This window comes from Anas platyrhynchos, chromosome 9 (assembly GCF_047663525.1).
Source record: "Anas platyrhynchos isolate ZD024472 breed Pekin duck chromosome 9, IASCAAS_PekinDuck_T2T, whole genome shotgun sequence".
NCBI classification, from domain to species: domain Eukaryota; kingdom Metazoa; phylum Chordata; class Aves; order Anseriformes; family Anatidae; genus Anas; species Anas platyrhynchos.
In genome coordinates, this window is record NC_092595.1 from 4,875,736 (window position 1) to 4,896,779 (window position 21,044).

Consider the following 21,044-nt stretch of genomic DNA (forward strand, 5'->3'; position numbering starts at 1 on the left):
GTGCTTTCACAATTGGTCATTGTGCAATAGCTTTAAAAGAAAAAAAGAAAAAAAAAGGATGTCATGCGAGTAAAAGACTATTAACCGGGCAACTGAAGAAAGAAAAGAGGAACAACTTTGCAGATTAAACTGTTGCCATCTCTTCCAAGACTCTGCAGGAATTCAGAAAAAGCCTGACAAGAAAGCTTTACTCTACAGTTAGATCTTAGCTTACAGACTGAAAAAAAGGGCAGTAAATTAAATCAGGTGTCCCTACTGCTTATAAAGTACAGAAGACACAAATCACTGCTTCCTGCAACATGGCAAATGGTCTTCATGGCCTGCACCAAGTACATATTGAAAAATAGCATAACAAAAAAACAATTATAGTCATTATTTCTTGTATTTTTCAATTCTGACAGCATATGAAAAAGTATTTCTTTTAGACTGGTGTGAGAATGTATTGAACAGAAAAAAACACCAAAAATACAGATGCAAATATGTAATAAAAATTCTGTCAGGTTGTGAATATCATTTTAATTATCTATTGAACTTAAAAAAAAATAAATGAGGAACTAGGTCTTAATGTGAATAGAAATAAGTGATTGTAATAAATTTTCATTGAATACATAATAATATAAAGTTTGTTTAAATTCAAAGATCAACTCATTTATAGAATGAATAAAAAACAGATCCAGCAGCCGGGGACATATTCTACAAGTAATGGTTTCAAAGTAGAAATCACGTTTTAAGGACAATATTTGTTGTCATACTTGTAAATGAACTGTGTTTATATGGTACTTGAAGTATTTTATTTTTTTTAGAACAGGAACTATCTTTTATTCTTTTACAGATCCTACGATCTGAACTGAAGCTTCAAATCTATAAAGACAGTAAATCAAAACTGCAGTGATATTATCACATTCCAGCAACACAGGTGAAGTACAGGAACTTGAAAGACCATGTCTTAAATCTAAAAAGCTTTGTTTGTTTTTACAGGCATCACTGGAAGTTCCCAGAAGCAGGTGATGCAATTTAATTGCAATTTATAAACCATCAGAAGCAAGGTAGATCAACGAAAGTCACCCTTGATGTAAAACACCCCTAATTCATTTTCTGCCTGATCGATTATATAAAACATTAGCTGGCAAAACTCATGCATATGACTCACCAGTAAGGACACATTCCTTACAGGTTATTAGTCTAATGGGATACAGAGCAAAATGCTTTAGCATTCCAACAAAGAGGTGAAAACTAGGAACAAACCTAAGCCAGGGTTCAGTGTTTAGTCATGTGAGTTACATGGATAAACAACAAATTCTTATGTGGCTGTTATCACGGAGACCTGCCTTGTTACCTGGAGGAATTATGGTATCTGATTAGATAGATTGGCATCCCTGGGAAAAAGAGGGGAGTAAAACTTTAAAGCTTATGATAATCAGGAAATAGCAAACAAATAAATGTCAAATAGCCTAAAGATCACATAAAGGCAAGCATGAAAACTGAGCTAAGGAAAAGGTGTGCAAACAAGGAGAAAAGATGTTTTTCTGCAAACAGACTTGGGTACTACCTTTGCTGTGTCTTCTAACGTAAGAGTGTGTAATCTATATATGGAGTTCTCTATTCCAGTTACTGTGCAAAGCTATGTAAAACAAAATTGAGCTTTATAGAAGAGACCAGGTTATTCTTTTTTTAGTGATTTGTATCATGCTAAGCCTCTCAAAATTTTCACTTGCGTAAATGGAAGGAACTCCCTTCTCGCTTTTTCTACTGAATAAGCAGTAACTAAGGAGGGAAGTGAAGAAAGAAATGTAAAGAAGTGTGTCTGATCTCTCTACTGACCTCTTGAGAGAAATCAGACTGAAGGGAAGAACACCTCTAGTCTCCATCAGCTGGGGTGCAACAGCAGAAGTGGGACTAGTTCTATCAACATGGGATTTGTGCTGAAGGAACAAGCGAGAGGAAACAAATCACATTCCAGTCTCTGTCACCATGTACACTCGTGCTGTTACCACACCATCTCCTCCTCAGTGATGCTAAAAAGCAAAGAGCTTTACTGTTAAAAATGTGGAACAAGTTCTCGCACGTTACATACCAGGCAAAGAATGTATAAAGGCCCAAACTTCGTCAACAGTCCATACTGATGGGTCTGCTTGCACCACTGGTAACAAGTCAATGCTCTCTGGCATTTTCCTAATTCTTAGTTCCCTAAGTTCACGCTCCCTCTCTCTTTCACTCTGTCTTCGCAGACGCGTGGTCATGGCAGCTGGCACAGCATCTTCGTGAGAAGCCAGATCTTCTTCTGCGGATGGGTAAGTAACTGGAAGCTGGAAAACATCGCACAAATACACTGCAGTATTATATTTTATTTGTAATTCCCCAAACAATGTCATAGTTTTAAGCAAATATTCCACAGACCTGTCTAAGAAAATGATCTCGTGACGCCCCATCAGGGCCACTCGGTCGACGCCCGCGTCGCCCAAGACTTTGGCTATCTGATTTCCGATTCCAACGATTGGTCTTGTCTGATGTAAATAGCCCAAATTTCTTAGTGCAACTAAGGCTGTGCCTAAAGAAGTAAGATATATTCAAATAATGCACTAATAGCTTTTTGGACTGAATTCAATCAACTTAGCAATAAAACGACATTGTTGTCTACAGAAACGCTGTCTAATTAAAGACAACAACTGGTGTCACAAATATAAGAGAGAAAGGTATCTCAAAGGCCATGTACTCTAAACCATTTGTCTTGAAGGGAGGCAAGTACATCTAGATCATCCCTGGAAGATGTCCATTTTTCCTGCTCTAAAAAAATTTCCAAGATAAAAAACAGCTTTGGATTTTATCATATACTACAATCCTACTTCTCTAAAACATCCTCTAAAAGCTTAATATCATATTACATCTTTTGCTTCCATTTTCTTTACCCAGCTGATACCCAGTCAAAGGAGGACGAAAGAAGGGCCAATTGCCTTTTGAATATTATTTCACTAAAAGTTTCCCATCAGCTACCAAATAAAACATACATTCCCACTATGTAAAGCAGGAATGTCTCAGGCTGGGGATGAAAAAAGCAGGAGACATAAGAGAAAGGGGGTCTCAAGGTACACTGATGAGGAAAAAAAACAACTAAGTGGCACCTAAAAACTATTCCCCATTTCTAAAATATTTGGGATTAAATATCAATTTTCCAGCTGTAACGATGGAAGAGTTTACATTCAGGTGTTGATTATGACTTGTTCCTCTAAAACAAAACAAAATAAAAAAGTGTACGAAACCCAAAGAAAAACAGAAATCAGCCGTCATTTTCCTTTGCCAAGCAAAGAGCAGCATTTAATATTTTCAAGAAAGGAGAAGCTTTAGAAAACACTAAGTTTATGGTTCCACTATTTCTATTCTGCTCTATGCAAGTCATGATTATTTTTTTTGCAAAGGGAAGACAATCAGAATATGACAAATATAGTGATTTATGACCCACAGACTTCTGCACCAATTTCCAAACACTTTCTAACTTTTAATGGATACCCATCAGCATTCCTCTAAGTCCAACAGCATTCATGGCTTCCTCTGAAAGAGTTCTATAATGTAACTGTAAGTCTGTCTTGAAATAAATCAATCCACCATAGTCTTTCGTACCGATATAGTCTGCAAATTTGGACAGAAAGCAAACATTTTTCACTGCTTCTTTATTTTTCAACATCAGACAGTATTTGGGGGCTACTCCAATAATCAGGTAACACTAGGCAATAACTAGAGGAGAGTACCTTTTGGCACAGGATGTAGAGCAGAATCGTTTTGACCGCAGAAACTTGTTAGAATATCCCATTTTCCCACAAAATTCACACTTCAGAAGATCATTTTCAATCTCATCCAGTCCTTCTAAAGGAAGGAACGAGGCACAAAGGTTAGTTTCAATGAAAAAATTTGTTCAAGTTTCTCATCTCTTTAGCAGGCAGGTAGAAGACTTTCAAATATTTAATACATGTCATGAAATACTTTAATTAACAGAAAATTATGCCTAACTAAGAAAATCATAGATTTTACTCTCCATGTTAAAAAACTTTAGTGAACTGAATGATGAATGAAATTATTCATGGAACTTAGTCAGCTTTTTTTGTTACATTTCAAACCATCCATGAGCAGGTATGCCCTCAAACATAGCAATCAACTAAAAAAAAATAGTCACAGTCCTACAAATTGCTTATAAAGAGGTCACTAAGAGAACCAGGCACTATATGTTCCAGATTCAAGCTCTCCTGTAATGAAATAAAGTTGTACATTTACATTAAAGTTGTAAATACTTCCTTTGAATAAGCAACAGCTACAACCAAAAGGAGAACTTGTGAAAGCAAATAAGACATTGAATCTTATCTATTAAAAAGATAATGTGCATATAAGAAGAAAAGGATTATAGTGTCCGCCAATTTGTAGTCTATTGTTACGCAGTATTTTTAATGATATTGCTGAGATAGAAAGCACTTTTCCTGTTGCCCATGAAGAACTCAAACAACAGCTGAGAGAAACAGAACACAGAATCGTCTAGGTTGGAAGAGACCTCCAAGATCACCTAGTCCAACCTCTGACCTAACAGTAACCAGTCCCCACTAAACCATATCCCTAAGCTCTACATCTAAACGTCTTTTGAAGACTTCCAGGGATGGTGACTCCACCACTTCCCTGGGCAGCCCATTCCAATGCCTAACAACCCTTTCGGTAAAGAAGTTCTTGCTAATATCCAACCTAAACCTCCACTGGCACAGCTTTAGCCCATTCCCCCTCGTCTTGTCGCCAGGCACGTGGGAGAACAGACCAACCTCCACCTCGCTACAGCCTCCCTTAATGTACTTATGAAGAGCGATAAGGTCACCCCTGAGCCTCCTTTTCTCCAGGCTGAACAAGCCCAGCTCCCTCAGCTGCTGCTTCTAAGACTTGTTCTCCAGGCCCCTCACCAGCTTCGTCGCCCTTCTCTGGACTCTCTCGAGCACCTCAATGTCCTTCTTGTAGCAAGGGGTCCAAAACTGAACACAGTACTTGAGATGCGGCCTCACCAGAGCCGAGTACAGGGGGAGAGCCGAGTACAAGGGAAGAAGCATCAGTGAAAGATGTAGGAAAGCCCAGAAAGCAGTACAAGGTAAGAAGGCAGCATTTGTCACATGCTGAATGGCTACATCCTATTCTGCTGGAAGAGAATGTTGTGGGTAGAGCATGGTTTGTACATAATTTAGAAGAACGCCACCATCTCTGCAAACCAACTTGCCTTTTGGCATAAAAAACCAAAACAAAACACCCAAACTTATCCCCATGCACCATCTGTGAAACACATCATTAGGAGCAAAACTGGCACAAACCGAAGTGTAACATTTTGTGTTCATTCACATAAGCAAAAGAACTGCATGCCACATGGCTGCAATCATGGACAAAACATTTATTTAAAAAAATCAGTGAGCGAAACAGACATCCATTTCTTCCGCATTTCTTATTTATCTGAATCGGTTTCATATACTTTGCTTCTTGCTATTCATCTTCTACATTCGTATTTTTAATTTTACACAACTCATTGCAAATATTGCAGACTATGTTTTTGTTCAAAACTCTTTGTTAAGCTCTAATGCCAGCTAACACAAACACATATCAAGGTTTAATTAAGAGATTTTAGCTATGAATGTTAAAATTGTTATAGTGACATTACCTCACTAATTAGTGTGCTGATAAGGTGATAAATAAAACAGCACTAATGCAAAGTTGAAAAGGCTGAAATAGTTATTTGAATAACTTATCTGATGTATCAGGATTCAAAGGCATAAACTGAAGTCAACAAAAACTTATGTAGTGTCAGACTGACCACGTTATAAGTTGCCAGCTTAAGTTGGTACCACGCATGAAGTAGAGACTGGAAGATGGAAGCCTACCAAACCTGACCAACTTTGAAAATTAAGTTAAATACACACTAGAGAGCCATCCTTCAAACAAATCATCCTTTCTATTAAAAAAAAAAAATGCACAAACCAGGTCACATGGAATAAAGTGACTACAGATGAAATTGAAAATTGATTAAAGGCCTTCTCTTCAGCATTTTAGGTGTTTCTACCCTGTAAATGCAATCTATATCTCGGTTTAGCATCAGAAAATCTCCTTTGATTGACTTCTGCGAATGTGGCTCCCTCCCAATACTGGATATTTCCTTGTTTGTCTAATGAGTAGCTGCCAATTGCGAACATAAGCCTAACAACCAGCTTCCAGGAATGATAACTGAAAGCAAAAGCATGAATGTTTGAATAATTGCATGAAACAACAGACACACTGTTTGACATCTGAGAAACAGCACAGTGTTAATGCTGAAAGGTTCTTAGGGAATGCTTCTGAAACCAAAACTGAACTAAGATCTACTGTAACAAACTGACTATTGCAACCTAAAAGACCTAACATACTTGATTTCCTTGTTCCAAAAAAAAACAAAAAAACAAAAAAACCCAAACCCAACAAACTACAAAAAACGTGATGATGAGTGCTTCTGTCACTGCGTGAGGAAATTTGATGGTTTTAGGTCATGAGCTGTGTTAGAGACCACTGTATTCTAAGCAGAACAGTATACGTTTTCTTGACATTTGTGTGCACCCACAGCAATTTCTGTCATTATGTATAGGTAGTTATAAACATTTGAAAACAGTATCTTTAGAGATAGTATAAAGACTGGAGGAAGATTCCAGATGTACAGACAGGATGGGATTCTGTAATACATACAGACCAGAAGGGAAGAATGGATAATTAAACAAAAACTACAAACCTTCTGCAATCATATCCTCTATCTCTGTGTCCGATGAGTTGTCTGCATGTTTTGTATTCTGCAAGTCTGATTCAACACACATAACACTCATGATTTGACCCTCCACTAGCAATCTTTTTTCTGCAGGCTGTTCTACCAGCAAAGATGAACGACTTACCTATTGCAATAAAAGCAAAGCAACAATGGTTAACTGAAGAATGAATGACTGGAAACAGTATTTGTGACTAATCACACAAAGCTCAGTAAGGGGGTTGCTGGTGCTTTAAACAAAGTTTTTGACGTGAAAGTGCTACTGTATACAAAGACTCATCGCAGAGGTTTAAATTATTGCTTAAATTGAGGTATCTAGGAGACAAGTGTAAAAGTTAGTGCAAATGTTAGCCTAAAATAACTGTTGTTATCTCTGGATAGCCTGCCTACTCAGCTGTGTCTCTGTTTCATTTCGTATCTTGTCATCCAGTGATACTGGCAAGAAAAACAGCAGCACAAATTCAGATTAAATAAGACAAGTATACTGAAATGCTGTTAAGAAACAGGTTACCAAACAGGGAAAAAAGGTCAACTCCAATGTTTGCAGATGTATTCAAGGTTTAATGACCTTGAATTATTATTATTAGCTATTAGAAATAAACAGCATCATCTTTTAGAATGGTTTGTTTTAAGAATTAGTAGCAAAACTTTCAGAGTAACTTTTACACTTACAGGGAACGGCTCCAACCCCTCCTGAATCACAAAGCCTTCAATAACATGGGTCAGGATTTGTGGTTTAACGATAGCCTGTGGAGGTTTATTTTCTAGACTAGGAATGCTATTGGGCATTGATGTGCTGTTACTCCTTGTTGTTGCTGCTGGAAGCAAAAGAGGTGGTGGTGGAATAGAAGCATGTGAAGGATCAGATGGAGATTTAATTACTGAGGCACTGACTGACGATGTCACTGAAGGTATTCCCACATGGTCTGAAAAACATAAGGTATGTTATATTTTTGTGACTTATGTCCAAACATTCGCTTAGAATTCTAGAAAGTAGAAATGACAAACAAACACACCCAGCTTTGTATGCATCATCCTATAACACAGGCTTTTCTCTATAGTTTATAGACTTTACCTTCAAAACCAGATGATTTTCCTTGACAGACTAGTCCACAACCAAACAGTTCTTGAGTATCATTTTCCTTTACTAAGTACTGATTAACTATAACCATAGTTGGCCATGAGAAAACATTTGAAAAAAGTGACTTCCTATACAGATCTCAAATCCACGAGACAAAACCAGAAACCACTCTATTCAAACATGTGATTCTCAAAACAAAACTGCTGAGACATTTTTTTAAAGAGAAAATATTTTCAGGGTTGCTCTGAGCCTTGCTAATCTTTAGAGACACAAAAATACACAATATCAGCTGTAGGTATAGAAACCTGGGTATCAGAACCCAAATCTGGAAAGGTTGTACCTCCTGGTGTTCTGAAAGATGTTACATACATTCATTATTACACATATATATGTGTGTGCATATACACACATGCAGATATACACGGTGCCATAGATACTCACAACTTTCTGCTGAAAACTCAATTTTCTGAAAAACACTTTGGAAATACTGGCAAGCTCATAACTTACACAGGAATCTACTTCTTCAGGTATGGAAAGAGTACTTGTACTTCATTTTGGCCAGTGTTGGCTTTTAGCTCTAGTAAACATCCTATCTGATCCAAACATCAGTTACCATGTTTTATTTACAAAGAATAAGAAGAATATTTTGTCCTCTTCTCTTTCTCATTAATTCCAGGAACTGATCAGCACAGAACAAGCTGAACATTCATAACTGATCTGTGAAGCATCCTGTCTTTGTAGCTTCAGCAGAAATCAGTATATTCAGCACATCAGGGGAAGTTAGCATTAATTTGCAGCACAAAAATTGATATAGGCAGGTATATTTTTTACAGTTCTCTGGAAAAAATGTTCATTAGTAGCTTTTGCAATACAACTGCTCATAACTGTGCATATCAAAAAAGAATCATACCATGTAAGCAACCATTCTGGCAGCTCCTTCTAATTGTTGATCCTGATTTTGTGAAATCAAGCTTCATACCAAATCAGCCAGCTATCACTTACAGAGTACCTGGAGACTGATACTCCTGTTAAGATTTTAGTATTATAAAAGTATACACTAAAGAGCTGAAAAGCTGTTTTTGTACTACATTACCCAAATACATATACAGTTACGCCTTTGGGATTGAGTAATTCATTCTATCACAAGTGTTTCTAGCATGCTTTATAGAGTTTCTTTACTTAAAAAATTATAATCTCAAAGTATAAAAAAGATGAAAACCTGACATTTTTGCTTTAAAACATCACTAGCTAGTTCCTAAGCAGAGCAGCTACTTTAGTTTTACATCTGTTCTCACCTGATAAAGGCTCTTCTGAATTAAGTGCCTCTCCATTCCCCAAGGTTATGGCTGGCGGGGACAAAGTCGGTGGTGTCGGTGTCCTAACCATATTGACACAATCAGATTCCTCAGGCATCTCTTCTTCACATACATTCTCCACCTGGTAAATCTGCATTCAACAAACTACTGCTTTAATGATTTCCAGTCTATCATAATAATCATTTTCTATGCAAATTGTTTTCTATTTTATACAGCAGTGTAGTCAAGCTGAGTTCCTCAGGAGCGAATGCCAAGACTATTAAAAGCATTATTGAAAAGGTTATAAGGTATTTTCCTAAAAATTACAAAAGTGAATTTACATTAATAACTGACAGCTAGCTTTGCAAATCAGGATGTAAAACATTACCTTCTCAAAAGTATAACTGAGTTCTATTATTTTGTCTAATTTTTGCATGAAATATCAGAGAATTGGGATTATCATTACCTCAACATGAATTAAAAATACAGAGCACACCATCTTCCTTAATCTCTTGGTAGACCAGATTCTTTACATAAGTCAAGGATGAAGGACTGCAATATTTCATTGGCCTGACTGTCCCATGTCCCCATAACAAAGAAAAAGCAAAGCTGTATTTGAAGTACTTTCAAAGTACAGTGGAGTCCCCAGTTCATGAGTGGCATACTTTAATGGGAAGACGTGTCCATCATTTAGATTTCCTTATCTCCTGCATTATACACAGTGAAATTCAGCTTGAATGAGTACTGTGAGCCAAAGAACTGGGCTCTCTAGTCATGAGGTACATAGCACAAATTCTGATTTCAATTCCCTTTTGAACATTTCTGCAATCAGCACTGCTCTATTAAGAAAAAAAAGAGTTCTGCAAAGACAGCAAGATGACTTGTTTTGACAGACTAGTACCCCAAAATACAACTTTTGAACACCTTGCTGTATTCACCTACCTCTGTCACCTGTCTCTCTAAAGCCAGCTTTCACAACTAGAATGGTTTTGAAAAACAGGTACTTTCACAGGTCTGGTTGACTTTGCTTTGTGTGGTCAGAGATGACATCAAAGAAAGGGTTTTTCATTCTCAGTTTAATTCTAAAATTAGAGGGTTTCTGAGCACTTACCACCGGAGTTTCAATTGGTACTGACGGCTGCACTTGAAGATTTACTGCAACAGTCTGAGGTGGTGGAAGAGTTTGAAATGGCAGCTGGACCAAAGCTTCTGCAGCAGGAAGTTCTTCCTCAGAAACCAAAGTGTTTTGAACCAAAACCTGGCCCTGGGATAGAATTTCAGGCTGAACTTGTAACGACTGAACAGACTGCAGTGGCAGTTGTTGAATCTGGGTTGAAGATGTTGACAGCTGTGGAGGAGCTGCAAGAGGGATAGGTGTGGACTGCAAGGCTGAGTATTGCTGGTGTGGTGTGGAGGACACTATCTGTTGGCCCGAGGAAACCAAGCTGGGCGGATCTACTGATCCTATATGTACAGCAGGGGAGGGTGGAAGTGGGAGATGTGGCGGAAGGTTAAGTGGCTGTGCAATTGGTCGAACTGGGTTGGTAGCAGTTTGCTGAGCAGCACCCTGCTCAGGCTGAAGAGCTGTTGGCACGAGGGAGTTTGCCTGTGACTGGATAAGTGCTTGAGGATGAATGATTATGGTGGGTGACTGGCTAGGGGAGTGAGAAGGTGGAGGGGAGACCACTACCGACTGCTGAGCTGACTGGGATGGAGTGGGAGATAACGTCAGAGGTGGAGGATGGATGTGAATAGGTGAGCAATGAGACTGGACGCTGCTGGGAGCCGGAGGAAGACCATGGCTTGGGAGTGGCAGACAGTGCTGTGACGGAGGGGGCTCCTGACCAGAAGGAGTCTGAAGTGCAATCGGCTGGACTTGCTGCTGCTGTTGCAGTATCAGCTGATGATGTGAAATCTTTGGAGGTGGTGAATGAAGTGGGATCTGCTGATGTTTTACCAGAGAATGAGGTTGCAATGGAGAATATGAAGCTGTGAAGGGAGGAAAAAAAAGTGACAATTAGCAATTATTTCCTTAGCTCCAGAGAACATTATAGAAATAATGAAAGAAAGGAAGCTTTTACTTTAAAGTAAGCCCAACACAACTTTTTCAACCCTTTGGATCCACATTTAGAAACATTTTATTTAACAGCATATAGTGCACAAGACGAATTTAAAGGAATATACCAGTTTCCAAAGCAAATGCAGCAATTTATAAATTAACATAGCCACACATTGTACATATACTGAAAATACATATACATATATAAGATTATCTGCACATCTTTTTGGTGCTAGTTCTAAGATCATAGCTGATCCAGCCTTCTCTTTTATTTAAGAATTTCATGCATTTGGATTTCATCCAAATGGATTTAACCTTTGCTTTGAAAGAGACTGGAATGGAAGAAATAAGCATGTCATAACAGGATTTGTTCCAAACTGCTAAGTTAAATTTAGGTAATATAAGAGACTCCAAACAAAACAGCAAGAGTTCAGTATGAAGCAAAAGCATTTAAAGTATTTGCCTGAATGTGAAAGCACAAACTGAAAGGTATGAATCTAAAAATAGTGCAGCTTCCAGAGATATCACATCACCTTTAAGTGAACCAGTGACTCACTAGTAATTCCTTAGAGCATTTGAGTGTATGCAGACACATATTTTGCTCTATGTGCAAGCCTCTTCTTGCTTCCCTTTTCCACTTGAGAAATGATTTGCCTTTTTTTTTATTATTTATTCTGCTAGTAAACATGGACTTTATTCCTTCTAGAAACAAGTTCCAAGAGCATTAGGGCTCAATAACTCAAGCATATCTTATTCTTTCTTTAAAAGCTGCCATTAAATTAAGCCAAGCTAAACCCCCAGAATTGAGACCAATTATCTAGATAACCATTACTCTTTCAAAATTATGATGCTAAAAATCAAATGCGTTGCATGCAATGTAAATGCATATCTAACCAGCTGTATGCTTCTCCTGATGTGTTACTTAATACAAAATACTAAGATTGTGGGACACTATTACAAATGGATTTTTTAAAATTATTTAATATAAAAAATCATTCAATGACAAGACAAGCAACAAAATGGACTTTGGAGACAGCAACAGGCTTGAGGTGGTTTCAACCCACATACTTCTTCACTACGTTTGGAGATGACATGTCATGACAGTGAGCATACACAGTTACCAGTAATGAGAATTAGGTTTGTACTGGATTCAGCTGTATGTTGCAATTGCTACATTGTGTTTGCATTGTGATTTCAGAATAATGCTGTATCACTCTGCTGAATCAAAAGCCTGCGTAACATCAAATATCAACAAAGAAGTACATTTAGTATTAAACATTAAACTCTTCATGTGGAAGATATAAAAGATCCTGGTCAGTGAGCAATGGACCCTGACAGAACTATAATATACAACTTACTTTAAAATAACTTATATTATAGCTTCATTTTCACCCTACCTGGTGTTATTAACTGGTGTATGCTTGATGTCCGTGTGACCGGCGTACTCCGACACTCTGGAGTTGGGCTATCACCTTTTCTATTGCTCTCGGAGGGATCTGGTTGGCTGCCCTTGGTACTGCTCACAGGTTTATTAGCGCACAGAGACAACGACTGAGTCTGGCTGCTGCTCTTTGGTGGGCCGTTCTGCGAACTTGACAACACACCCAGCTTCTGACTGCGCAATGTCAAGTTTTGAACCTGGGAAATTGGTAAAATGTAAACAAAGACATAAAAACATTTATGACAGACATACAGACAAAAACAGACAACATTAACTTTACTGATTTGATGTTATACTTTTCATTCCACCTTAACAAAATATCCGAGAAGTTAAAAGTCTCCATATCCAAGTATCTTAAAGTCACCAAATATACAGAAAAACAGTGATCGTGAGGTACTTCAGTGATAAATACAGCAGCCTTTTTTCCTTATTGAAGTTTAAAAAATAAAGGATAATTACATTATTATTACATTACACTAATTTGAATTAAAACTTGTATTTTTTCTCCCTTTAACTCTCATAGTAAATTCAAAGTGAATGACAGAACACATCTTAAACACAATTTTATTTTTATGCAGACACTACCGAAATACAGTGGTGAATATGTTTGCAGAAGCTAAAATAAACCAGAGCCTTGGGTAGCGATAGTGACAAGAATGTGCTGTATATTATTCGTATCTTAATACACTTGAAAGTACCTTCTTTCTACAGCAATACCTTTTTACCACAGCTCTAATGTCACATAAAACAATGTAAGCCTTCTGAAATGCGTATTAGTCACTGATGTGTGTTAAAATGCAGCCAGCTTCTGTACATCTTGACCCCAGCTTTCCAGTCCTACATGCTGAGCTAAAATTTTATTTCAAGGACAAAGACTACCCTAGCAGAGCACTAATGTATGTCATACTTTATGTGAAAAAAAAAGAGGACTAATTATTGCCATCCACTTTTTGATTATTTATGCTCTTCCTCATTCCAGTTAGTACTTGTGTAATGAACTAGTTGGCGTTTTACTTCCCACTGTTCAGTGTGTTACCACAAGGTAACAGAGTGTGCTCAAATCCTGTTCTGAAAACAACAGTATTTGTTTCCTAGCTGGCATGCATGATGCATTTACTGCAATCCTAGCTGTTGCAGCAGGGGAGAAAATCTATGAATAAGCAGATGTCTGAGCAAATAGAACAACTGGGATGAGATTATTCTGGAGTTTGTGAGCACCTAATGGCTTACACTAATCAAGATGCTCCAAATTTAATATTGTCACTCCTGAAGACTAACGTTCAAAAGAAGTTCCCGTTCCAGCTTGTGTTTTTGAAAGGGATGCTTCTGAAACGTATGAAGGATATAACATCTGACCTAATAAACCCAGTCATGGAAAACCCCCACAGTGCCACAAGCACTCTGTTGTCAGATTCTTTGTTTTCGCAGTTAAGATGAATCTATTCAGTGTGGGAAGCAAAAGGTCAACTTAGATTTTGGAAGCAACAGTAGGAAGGCTTTACCATGACCTTTTATCAGAACCCTGCGATAAATAAAAGCCCAGGTCTCACAGTCCAGCCTACAGTATAATCAAGGTAAGGTTCCCGTTAAACTCATTCTCTCAGCATGCCATTTGGTCTGCTGAAAGTTCATAAAAAAGGGAAAGAGAAGGTTTAAAAAAAAAAAAAAAGAAAAGAGCCCAACATGCTAAGAAAGGCTTGCCAACCAGGGAATAAATGCCAGCTCCTGTTCTTCCTCATATAAATTTGACCAAGCTAACTGCCCATTTTAACACCCTGTTGCAATAATGAGAACAATACAACCAATTTTCCTGACATAGCACCGCACTGAATTCCCAAAGCTGTTATGCTAGCTAGGCAGTATCACCTATAAAAAAAATACTTGCTCCACTACAATCCTTTAAAGAAAAAAAAAGTGCTGCAGCAGAAGATAAAAGACCTAATTGCTCATTTACTGGAAGTACTAGAATAAAGGTAAATTAGATCAGACTGGGAAGGCAGCTACCAGCAAGATACAAGGACAACGCCCCCAGTAAGGACAGAGCTACCAGCTTCTGGATATGTTTTCAGAGTCCTCCCTACCCACATCATGTACGAAATTGTGCAACAAAGAGAATGAGGAGGCAAGAATAAAGAGGTTTGCATTTCTTCACTTTCTCACTGTATCTCAAAGGTAAAACCTTTCCCCCTTTACCCTTAATTTTACTTGGATATCTTTAAACCAGCAGCATGAAATTAATGGTACTCAGCAGGTGACATGGAAAGAGTTCTACATCAGGTAAAATGAGGAATTTGTTTTCTCATGTTGCACACTGACAAAGCTTCTTGTGTAACAAAGGGGCAATCTGCTTCATGATTCAGCAATGACCTGGTAATGCATTCCCTTGCAGCTTTTGTGTCTGTAATTTTTTTTCTCTGCCTGAAGGCCAAAAAGTTAGATGTGAAAGGTTGACTAAAAACTAAATTCAGTAGCTTCTGGGGAATCCAATCCAAGAGCTTTTGGACTTGCTTATCACTGCAAACCTTGTCCATGCCTACAACAAGGCAATTTTTCATTCCTGTATTTAATGAATTGCTTAATTAAGGAATGTGGTGAAAGCATATCTAGGACTAGTGCAACTACTCTCAAGTTTTTTATTTTCTAGGTTATTCATTTTAGCTGCAAAGTTCTGCCAAACACACTTATCTTTTAAAAATAAACTGGTTATGCTCTAAAATGTAGCACCAAATTACCACAATTGGGCTTTATCAACCTTAAGAGTTCTAAATGACCTCAAGAATGAAATGTTAAAAGAGTAACTACAGAAGGAAATCTTTTTCCGAACTTGGCACAAGAGAACTAGAAGGTGCAACTAGCACAATGCAGATTTTTCAGAAGTAGTTTGGGAAGATCTGTAGAAGTAAAAATAGTAAATCTGGTACCTCCAATTGCCAGAGTACTAGAAATTATAGCAGAGAACCAGACGTGCCCTACAACAAGCAATATGACTTTCGTAAAGCAGGTAGCAGCTCACTGATCTAGTGGAATCTTCTGAAGGGATCCACAAACACAAGCACAAAGAGCATTCAACTGGCATAATTTACTTGGATTTCCAAACAGTTCCAAAACAAGTCCATTAGCAGAGTCTTTCAAATAAATCCCTAAAATAGAAGGGAAGGTCTTTCATGAGAGCATAAATTTGTTGGAAAAATGTTTGCTTGTCACAGCAGGAGATGGTGACTAACATTCTGTAGAGGTCTGTGCTGTCCCATATGGTTTTCCAGATCATATACAAATTTCATGTTTCAGTGAAATGACAACACTAGTTCAGCTGATAATGTGAAATTATTCAAGGTAATAAAGATGAGAGAGAAGATTACGAAGAGCTGAAGCGTCATATCCAGGACCCCAGTTTTACATATAACATGATCACCTCTAAACGTGTGATGATGGTAAACAGAAAACACTAAAGATGTACAGAAACAGTACCCATTATTAATTTTTAAAAGGAAGTAAAACTTAAGCGCAACGTTTCCTTACTTGTGAGTTTTGGCACACTCTACTGGACACAAGCTCACCTGAGTAGCTGCAGACTGACAGGAAGATGAGGAAGATGATGAGACAACAGGAATGTCAGACTGGACAGCAGCCACAGTGGTAGCAGGAGTAAAAATTAGCTGTTAAGCAAGAAAAAAATATCAGGTAATAGACTGAAATGTTGAAAAATATGTAAAAAAAAAAAAAAAAAAAGCAACATTTTACTTTTAAAGTGATACATAAGTTACATGCAGTGATGCACAGCTTCTCTTTTTTTTACTTTTAGAGGAACTTGTTCTAGTAACAATTTATTGCAGTAGTTTAAGTAAATAAAATGAAAAGATAATGTAAAATATTTGTTCTACATATTCAGAAACATTTATTATACACACACACACACTTATTAGCTTTCACACAAGCATTTTAAAAAAGGCTTTCCCTCCGATATTACAAATGAGTGAAACAAAGGCAAAAAAGTTGGCCAATTTCTACAATATTGTAAAGAGAGAAAACTCGGAGTATCTTACAATCTGTCATTAACAAACAGGGCTGTTATATCAACTTCAACTATGCTAATTAAGTTTTATTGCAAGAACAGGTATCGCACAACCAACCTCAAATTACTAATTTCAGTGTATTGGCATGCCTAATTGTCATTGATTTCCGTAGTGACAGTAAAGTAAAGGCAAGTCTTATGGAAGGCTTTGCAGAGAGACCATTAGTCACTTCCCTTATTTTTAAAGATATGTCAACTGCAAGGAGCAGCTAGGAAGAAAACATGAAGTTACTTAGCTAGAAGTGAATCAAACTGGTGATGAGGCTATTGTTATAGACTAACTACAGATGAGAGTTGACCTTTTTACAGAAAGTCCTTGACAATGAAGGAAAAACATTAATTTTGATATGTTAGAAACACTGAAAGATTGAAAGAGGTATGACGTGCTACCAAGAAGGGCAAAATGATCTTGCAATATCATCCTAAACAGAAACTAACAGAGTGTAAGTTTCTCTCTCAAAACTGGGATGTAAGATGTTTATTGAAATAAGCAGGAAATTTGATGTAAAGAGTCTGGATGAAAACTTAGTGTGAATAGATATGAAAACCATATCCAAAAATCCATGTTGTTGAGACAGATTGCTACTATAAAAAGCAGCAACCTCATCCCATACTGTTTCCACCACTAATTTGATAACACATATTGAAAGGCAGTGACATGATGGATTCCTAGCTTTCTGTTAACTAGTACTAGGTGATTTCAGCATCTAGGTTTGCTTACAAACCAAAGACTCAGGAAATCCTTTTGCTGTCAAATTGTTGGTGTTTGATCTTTAAGTCCTTATCTTGAATTCATACTGCTTTTTCAATAAACATGTAAGAAAAGAGCCTCCAAAGAAAAAGCTCACATCGCATAACACCATTGCTGGGCAAGCCTAAGAAAAAACTCAGAAAAAGAACAAAGAAAAAACTTTCATAAACACGCTTCACAGGTGCAGTTCCTGCAAGAACTCGTGCCTGCATCTAATTTTATACATCACTGCAGTCACAGACCTCTGACTCTCAGTGTAGCGTAACAGTGATTCTTCCTGTTTCATGTAGTTGAACGTAACATGTCAGAAAGCTCTAGTCATGAACTCCCACGGGCCATGGGAGTATAACTTCAGTGTTCACGTATAACTTCAGTAATTCCTATGAAATCCCACACAGCCTGTGAGGATCAATTCATACAAGACTCACTACACAGAGTATTAAACTAAATAAAGTAAAATCACTATAATGATTTTTCAGAGTTGCCCATAAAGAAATGGAAATGCCGCATTAATAGGAATTGGGAAGAACCTGATGAGTTTCATGTGAATCTAAGAAGAATGAAAGCTACATATCCAATTCATGTTCTAGAGACAGTAATCTAAAGAACAATCTTAGCTAAATGCAATTAAATTTTCCTCAAGAGACTGAGCTCTGAATGTAACCAATGTATTGGAAAAAAACTGCCCTGAGCATAAACTCTAATATGTCCCTTTATGTAGCCAGATCAGACATGCTCTTTTTCCTTTTTTCCCATGCTCGATCAATTTACCAACATAGTATGACCAGGCTAAAAACATATGAATGAATTTTGACAGAACTAAGCTACAGCAATCCTTTCATTCCTTTGACATCTAAAGTGTTTCAGTAATATGTACACAAAGATTAATAACTAAATTCTCAGTGCTACCTGAAACTAAACAAAAAATCTTATAATTTCTAGAAATAAATAAGAAATGGAAAGGTAAAATTTGAGAGAACAAAACCCAAGAACAACAACAACAAAAATCCAAACTTACCATTTGAGCTCGAAGATACATTTGAGCCTGGCTTGCACTCAGGGTTGGCGAGGTGCTCCCCAGCAACATAGTCTGTTGGGTAATACTGCTGCTGGTGGTGTTGGAGGTCTGTGAACGGCTTATTATCTGTGCAGGTGTAGGAGAGGTGGAGAGGTTAATCTAAGGAAACAAAAATATTGCTTCTGTCATGGAAATTCAATCATCCTAGGGTCTAAAGCCAGAAAGCCTTTCACAAAAATGGCAGGGTCAGTTGAAACCTCTGAACTGTAAAGATATCAAAAATGTATTGAGCCAAACGTCACAAAACTAGATTCTGGCAAGACTGCACATTTTCATTCTCGAACCACAAGCAATATTTAGCAGTACACAGTAATAAGCATTAACGAATATAAACAACGATGTTATGAAGCCTGAAAAAATACATCTCACAGAAATACGTATTTACATAACACATAGCATGAGCTTATCAAATTTTAAGAAAAATGTTTGAATCTTACTACTTAAGTATCTTTAAATGCTTTTGTTATCTGACTGGACTGACAACTTCTGAGATGCTCATTATGAAACTTGACCAAGGTGCCTGTTTGTGCTGCTGTACTTTGATTCCTCATATGCACACTTAAAAATGGTCTGAGATTAAAGTTTTCTACAATTTCATATTAAATGCTCCTGGAAAAATTATTTTTAGCACCTGCTCAAGCAAAAGCTGGTTGGTTTTTGTTTTTACTAACACATCTAACAGAGTTAAGTGCCCAGCTCTTTTAGATCACTTTGAGATTTTCTTCAAAATCCAAGCCCAATTATTCTGTTAGTTTAACATCAGGCATATTTGAAAACCTTCCCTCCTAAATTTAATAATGAATGAATGATTTTACTTCTAACGACTGTAAGCCAAAGCAGTGCTATGAGAGCTTAAAACACAACAACAGTTAAATCACTGAAGCTACGCACTGAAGCCATGAACAGCTTGAGGGCATGATTAATAAGCAGGATGTCTGTAGGACTAACGAAGTCCTACTGAAGACAACTGTAGAAGTGTACATAGAAGGCTGTGCAAATTACATATCTGAAGATGTCATTTAAGGAAATGCAGCATGAACTGAACACAGAGACACTAACAACTGAAACCTGAGCACATGCTTAGGATATGGATAAAGTAATTTAAAGTGCATAAAGATGCATGATAAAAGATGACAAAAGAATGAAAGCTATAAACAATTTAACCAGTTTCATATACTGAAGTGAGCAATGACTTGGATTCTTTAGATTCGGTGCTCCTTAATCACTGGTACACAGAGTTATGATTTTGAACTACAACAGTGCCCTGAATAAAGAAACTAATGTGAAAAATCCAGTAAGAAATCATGTAAGAGATGAAAGCTCAGAGAGTGATTCCTGCAGTGGTCTGAACAGTCACTAGTGCCCATGGAGTGAGCAGCTGCCCCTCAGAGCACCAAGAGTGGGCTGGGACCAGGGAAGCCTCCAACGCCAGCCAGGAACACTGGCATTGGGATGAGAGGACGACACTGGAAGCATAGCCAACACTTGCTACAGAGTCATAATACTTCCATTTAGCGTTTCTCTAATACTCCTTTTAACCACACAAATTTAAATACTAAAATCTTTTCTGTTTTGCCAGATAGTTATATAACCAACAGGGGTTGAGAATGGATGCAGGGCTTTGTTCAGTTACGTACCGAGGTCTGCGACATGCTTGACTGCTGAGTGACACTCCCAGGGGGGGAAGTACATTGCCTCCCACCTGACAGGCTTGCCTAGATAGCAAGAATATGCGTCAAATACCGAAATCAAAAAGTGTTTAAGCGATGTTCACATTATTGCACAAACCACCAAAAACACCCCTCTCTAACATTACCCTCTCTCTGAGTTAGCAGCAAAACTGCTCCACTCAGTGGAATTAGATTTCAAAGTGCACTCCAAGCTCTGAACTGGAATCTGCAAGGTGTCAAATGCCTTGAATTCCTTCCAGCTTTCAGGCACTCAGACTCTCACAGACGAAGACCTGAACAATAACTATCAGAGGTAACACCCATCAAACTGTTAATGATGGAGCTACCTGACCAGCTCATCACCTATGGTGCTCGGAACTTAGAATGTGACATCGTTAAAACTGTCATTATAAACTGTCACATTGTAATTTTTATTATGATTAGAATAATCTAAAATTAAACTTCATAAATGCTGCAAGGAACATCCTCACTTCCTCTAGAATGACAGTTTATGTATGCACATCAAGTGTGTATACCAGTACGCTATTCCAGACCTTCAGATGAATACAGGGACAGTGATTTAGATGTATATATTAATAGACTGCATGACAGAACTTCTTAGGCTTGCCCAATCTGATTCTCTTCGCTCTATCTCAGTAGCAGTATAGGCACAAATCCATCACAAAAAAAAATAAGTCAATATATTATCATGATCTAATGGAAAAGGTACAGAAGCAGAAGCCAGGAGCATAGAAGAGTCCATCCTAGTTCTGACAACAAACAGCGGTATCTATCCCTGAAGTT

The 21,044-nt window shown here is 37.6% G+C and overlaps 1 protein-coding gene across 6 annotated transcripts in view; it reads right to left on the reverse strand.

The window, feature by feature from the left end:
- The window catches only part of PHC3 (polyhomeotic homolog 3), a 37,568-nt gene that overhangs the window by 10,284 nt on the left and 6,240 nt on the right, over positions 1-21,044 (reverse strand). For 2 of the 6 annotated variants that reach the window (XM_027464250.3, XM_027464249.3), the window contains exons 4-14: positions 20,208-20,285; positions 18,511-18,669; positions 16,227-16,325; positions 12,626-12,866; positions 10,281-11,158; positions 9,170-9,320; positions 7,466-7,719; positions 6,764-6,920; positions 3,744-3,858; positions 2,398-2,548; positions 2,075-2,306 (exon numbers count right to left, since the gene is read on the reverse strand). In XM_027464250.3, the coding sequence (XP_027320051.2) occupies positions 2,075-2,306; positions 2,398-2,548; positions 3,744-3,858; positions 6,764-6,920; positions 7,466-7,719; positions 9,170-9,320; positions 10,281-11,158; positions 12,626-12,866; positions 16,227-16,325; positions 18,511-18,669; positions 20,208-20,285 (2,515 nt within the window). Of the gene's footprint in view, positions 1-1,821; positions 1,923-2,074; positions 2,330-2,397; positions 2,549-3,743; positions 3,859-6,763; positions 6,921-7,465; positions 7,720-9,169; positions 9,321-10,280; positions 11,159-12,625; positions 12,867-16,226; positions 16,326-18,510; positions 18,670-20,207; positions 20,286-21,044 lie in introns of those variants that run through there. The other 4 variants (XR_003499102.3, XR_011811301.1, XM_027464252.3 and 1 more) reach the window with 4 other exon arrangements.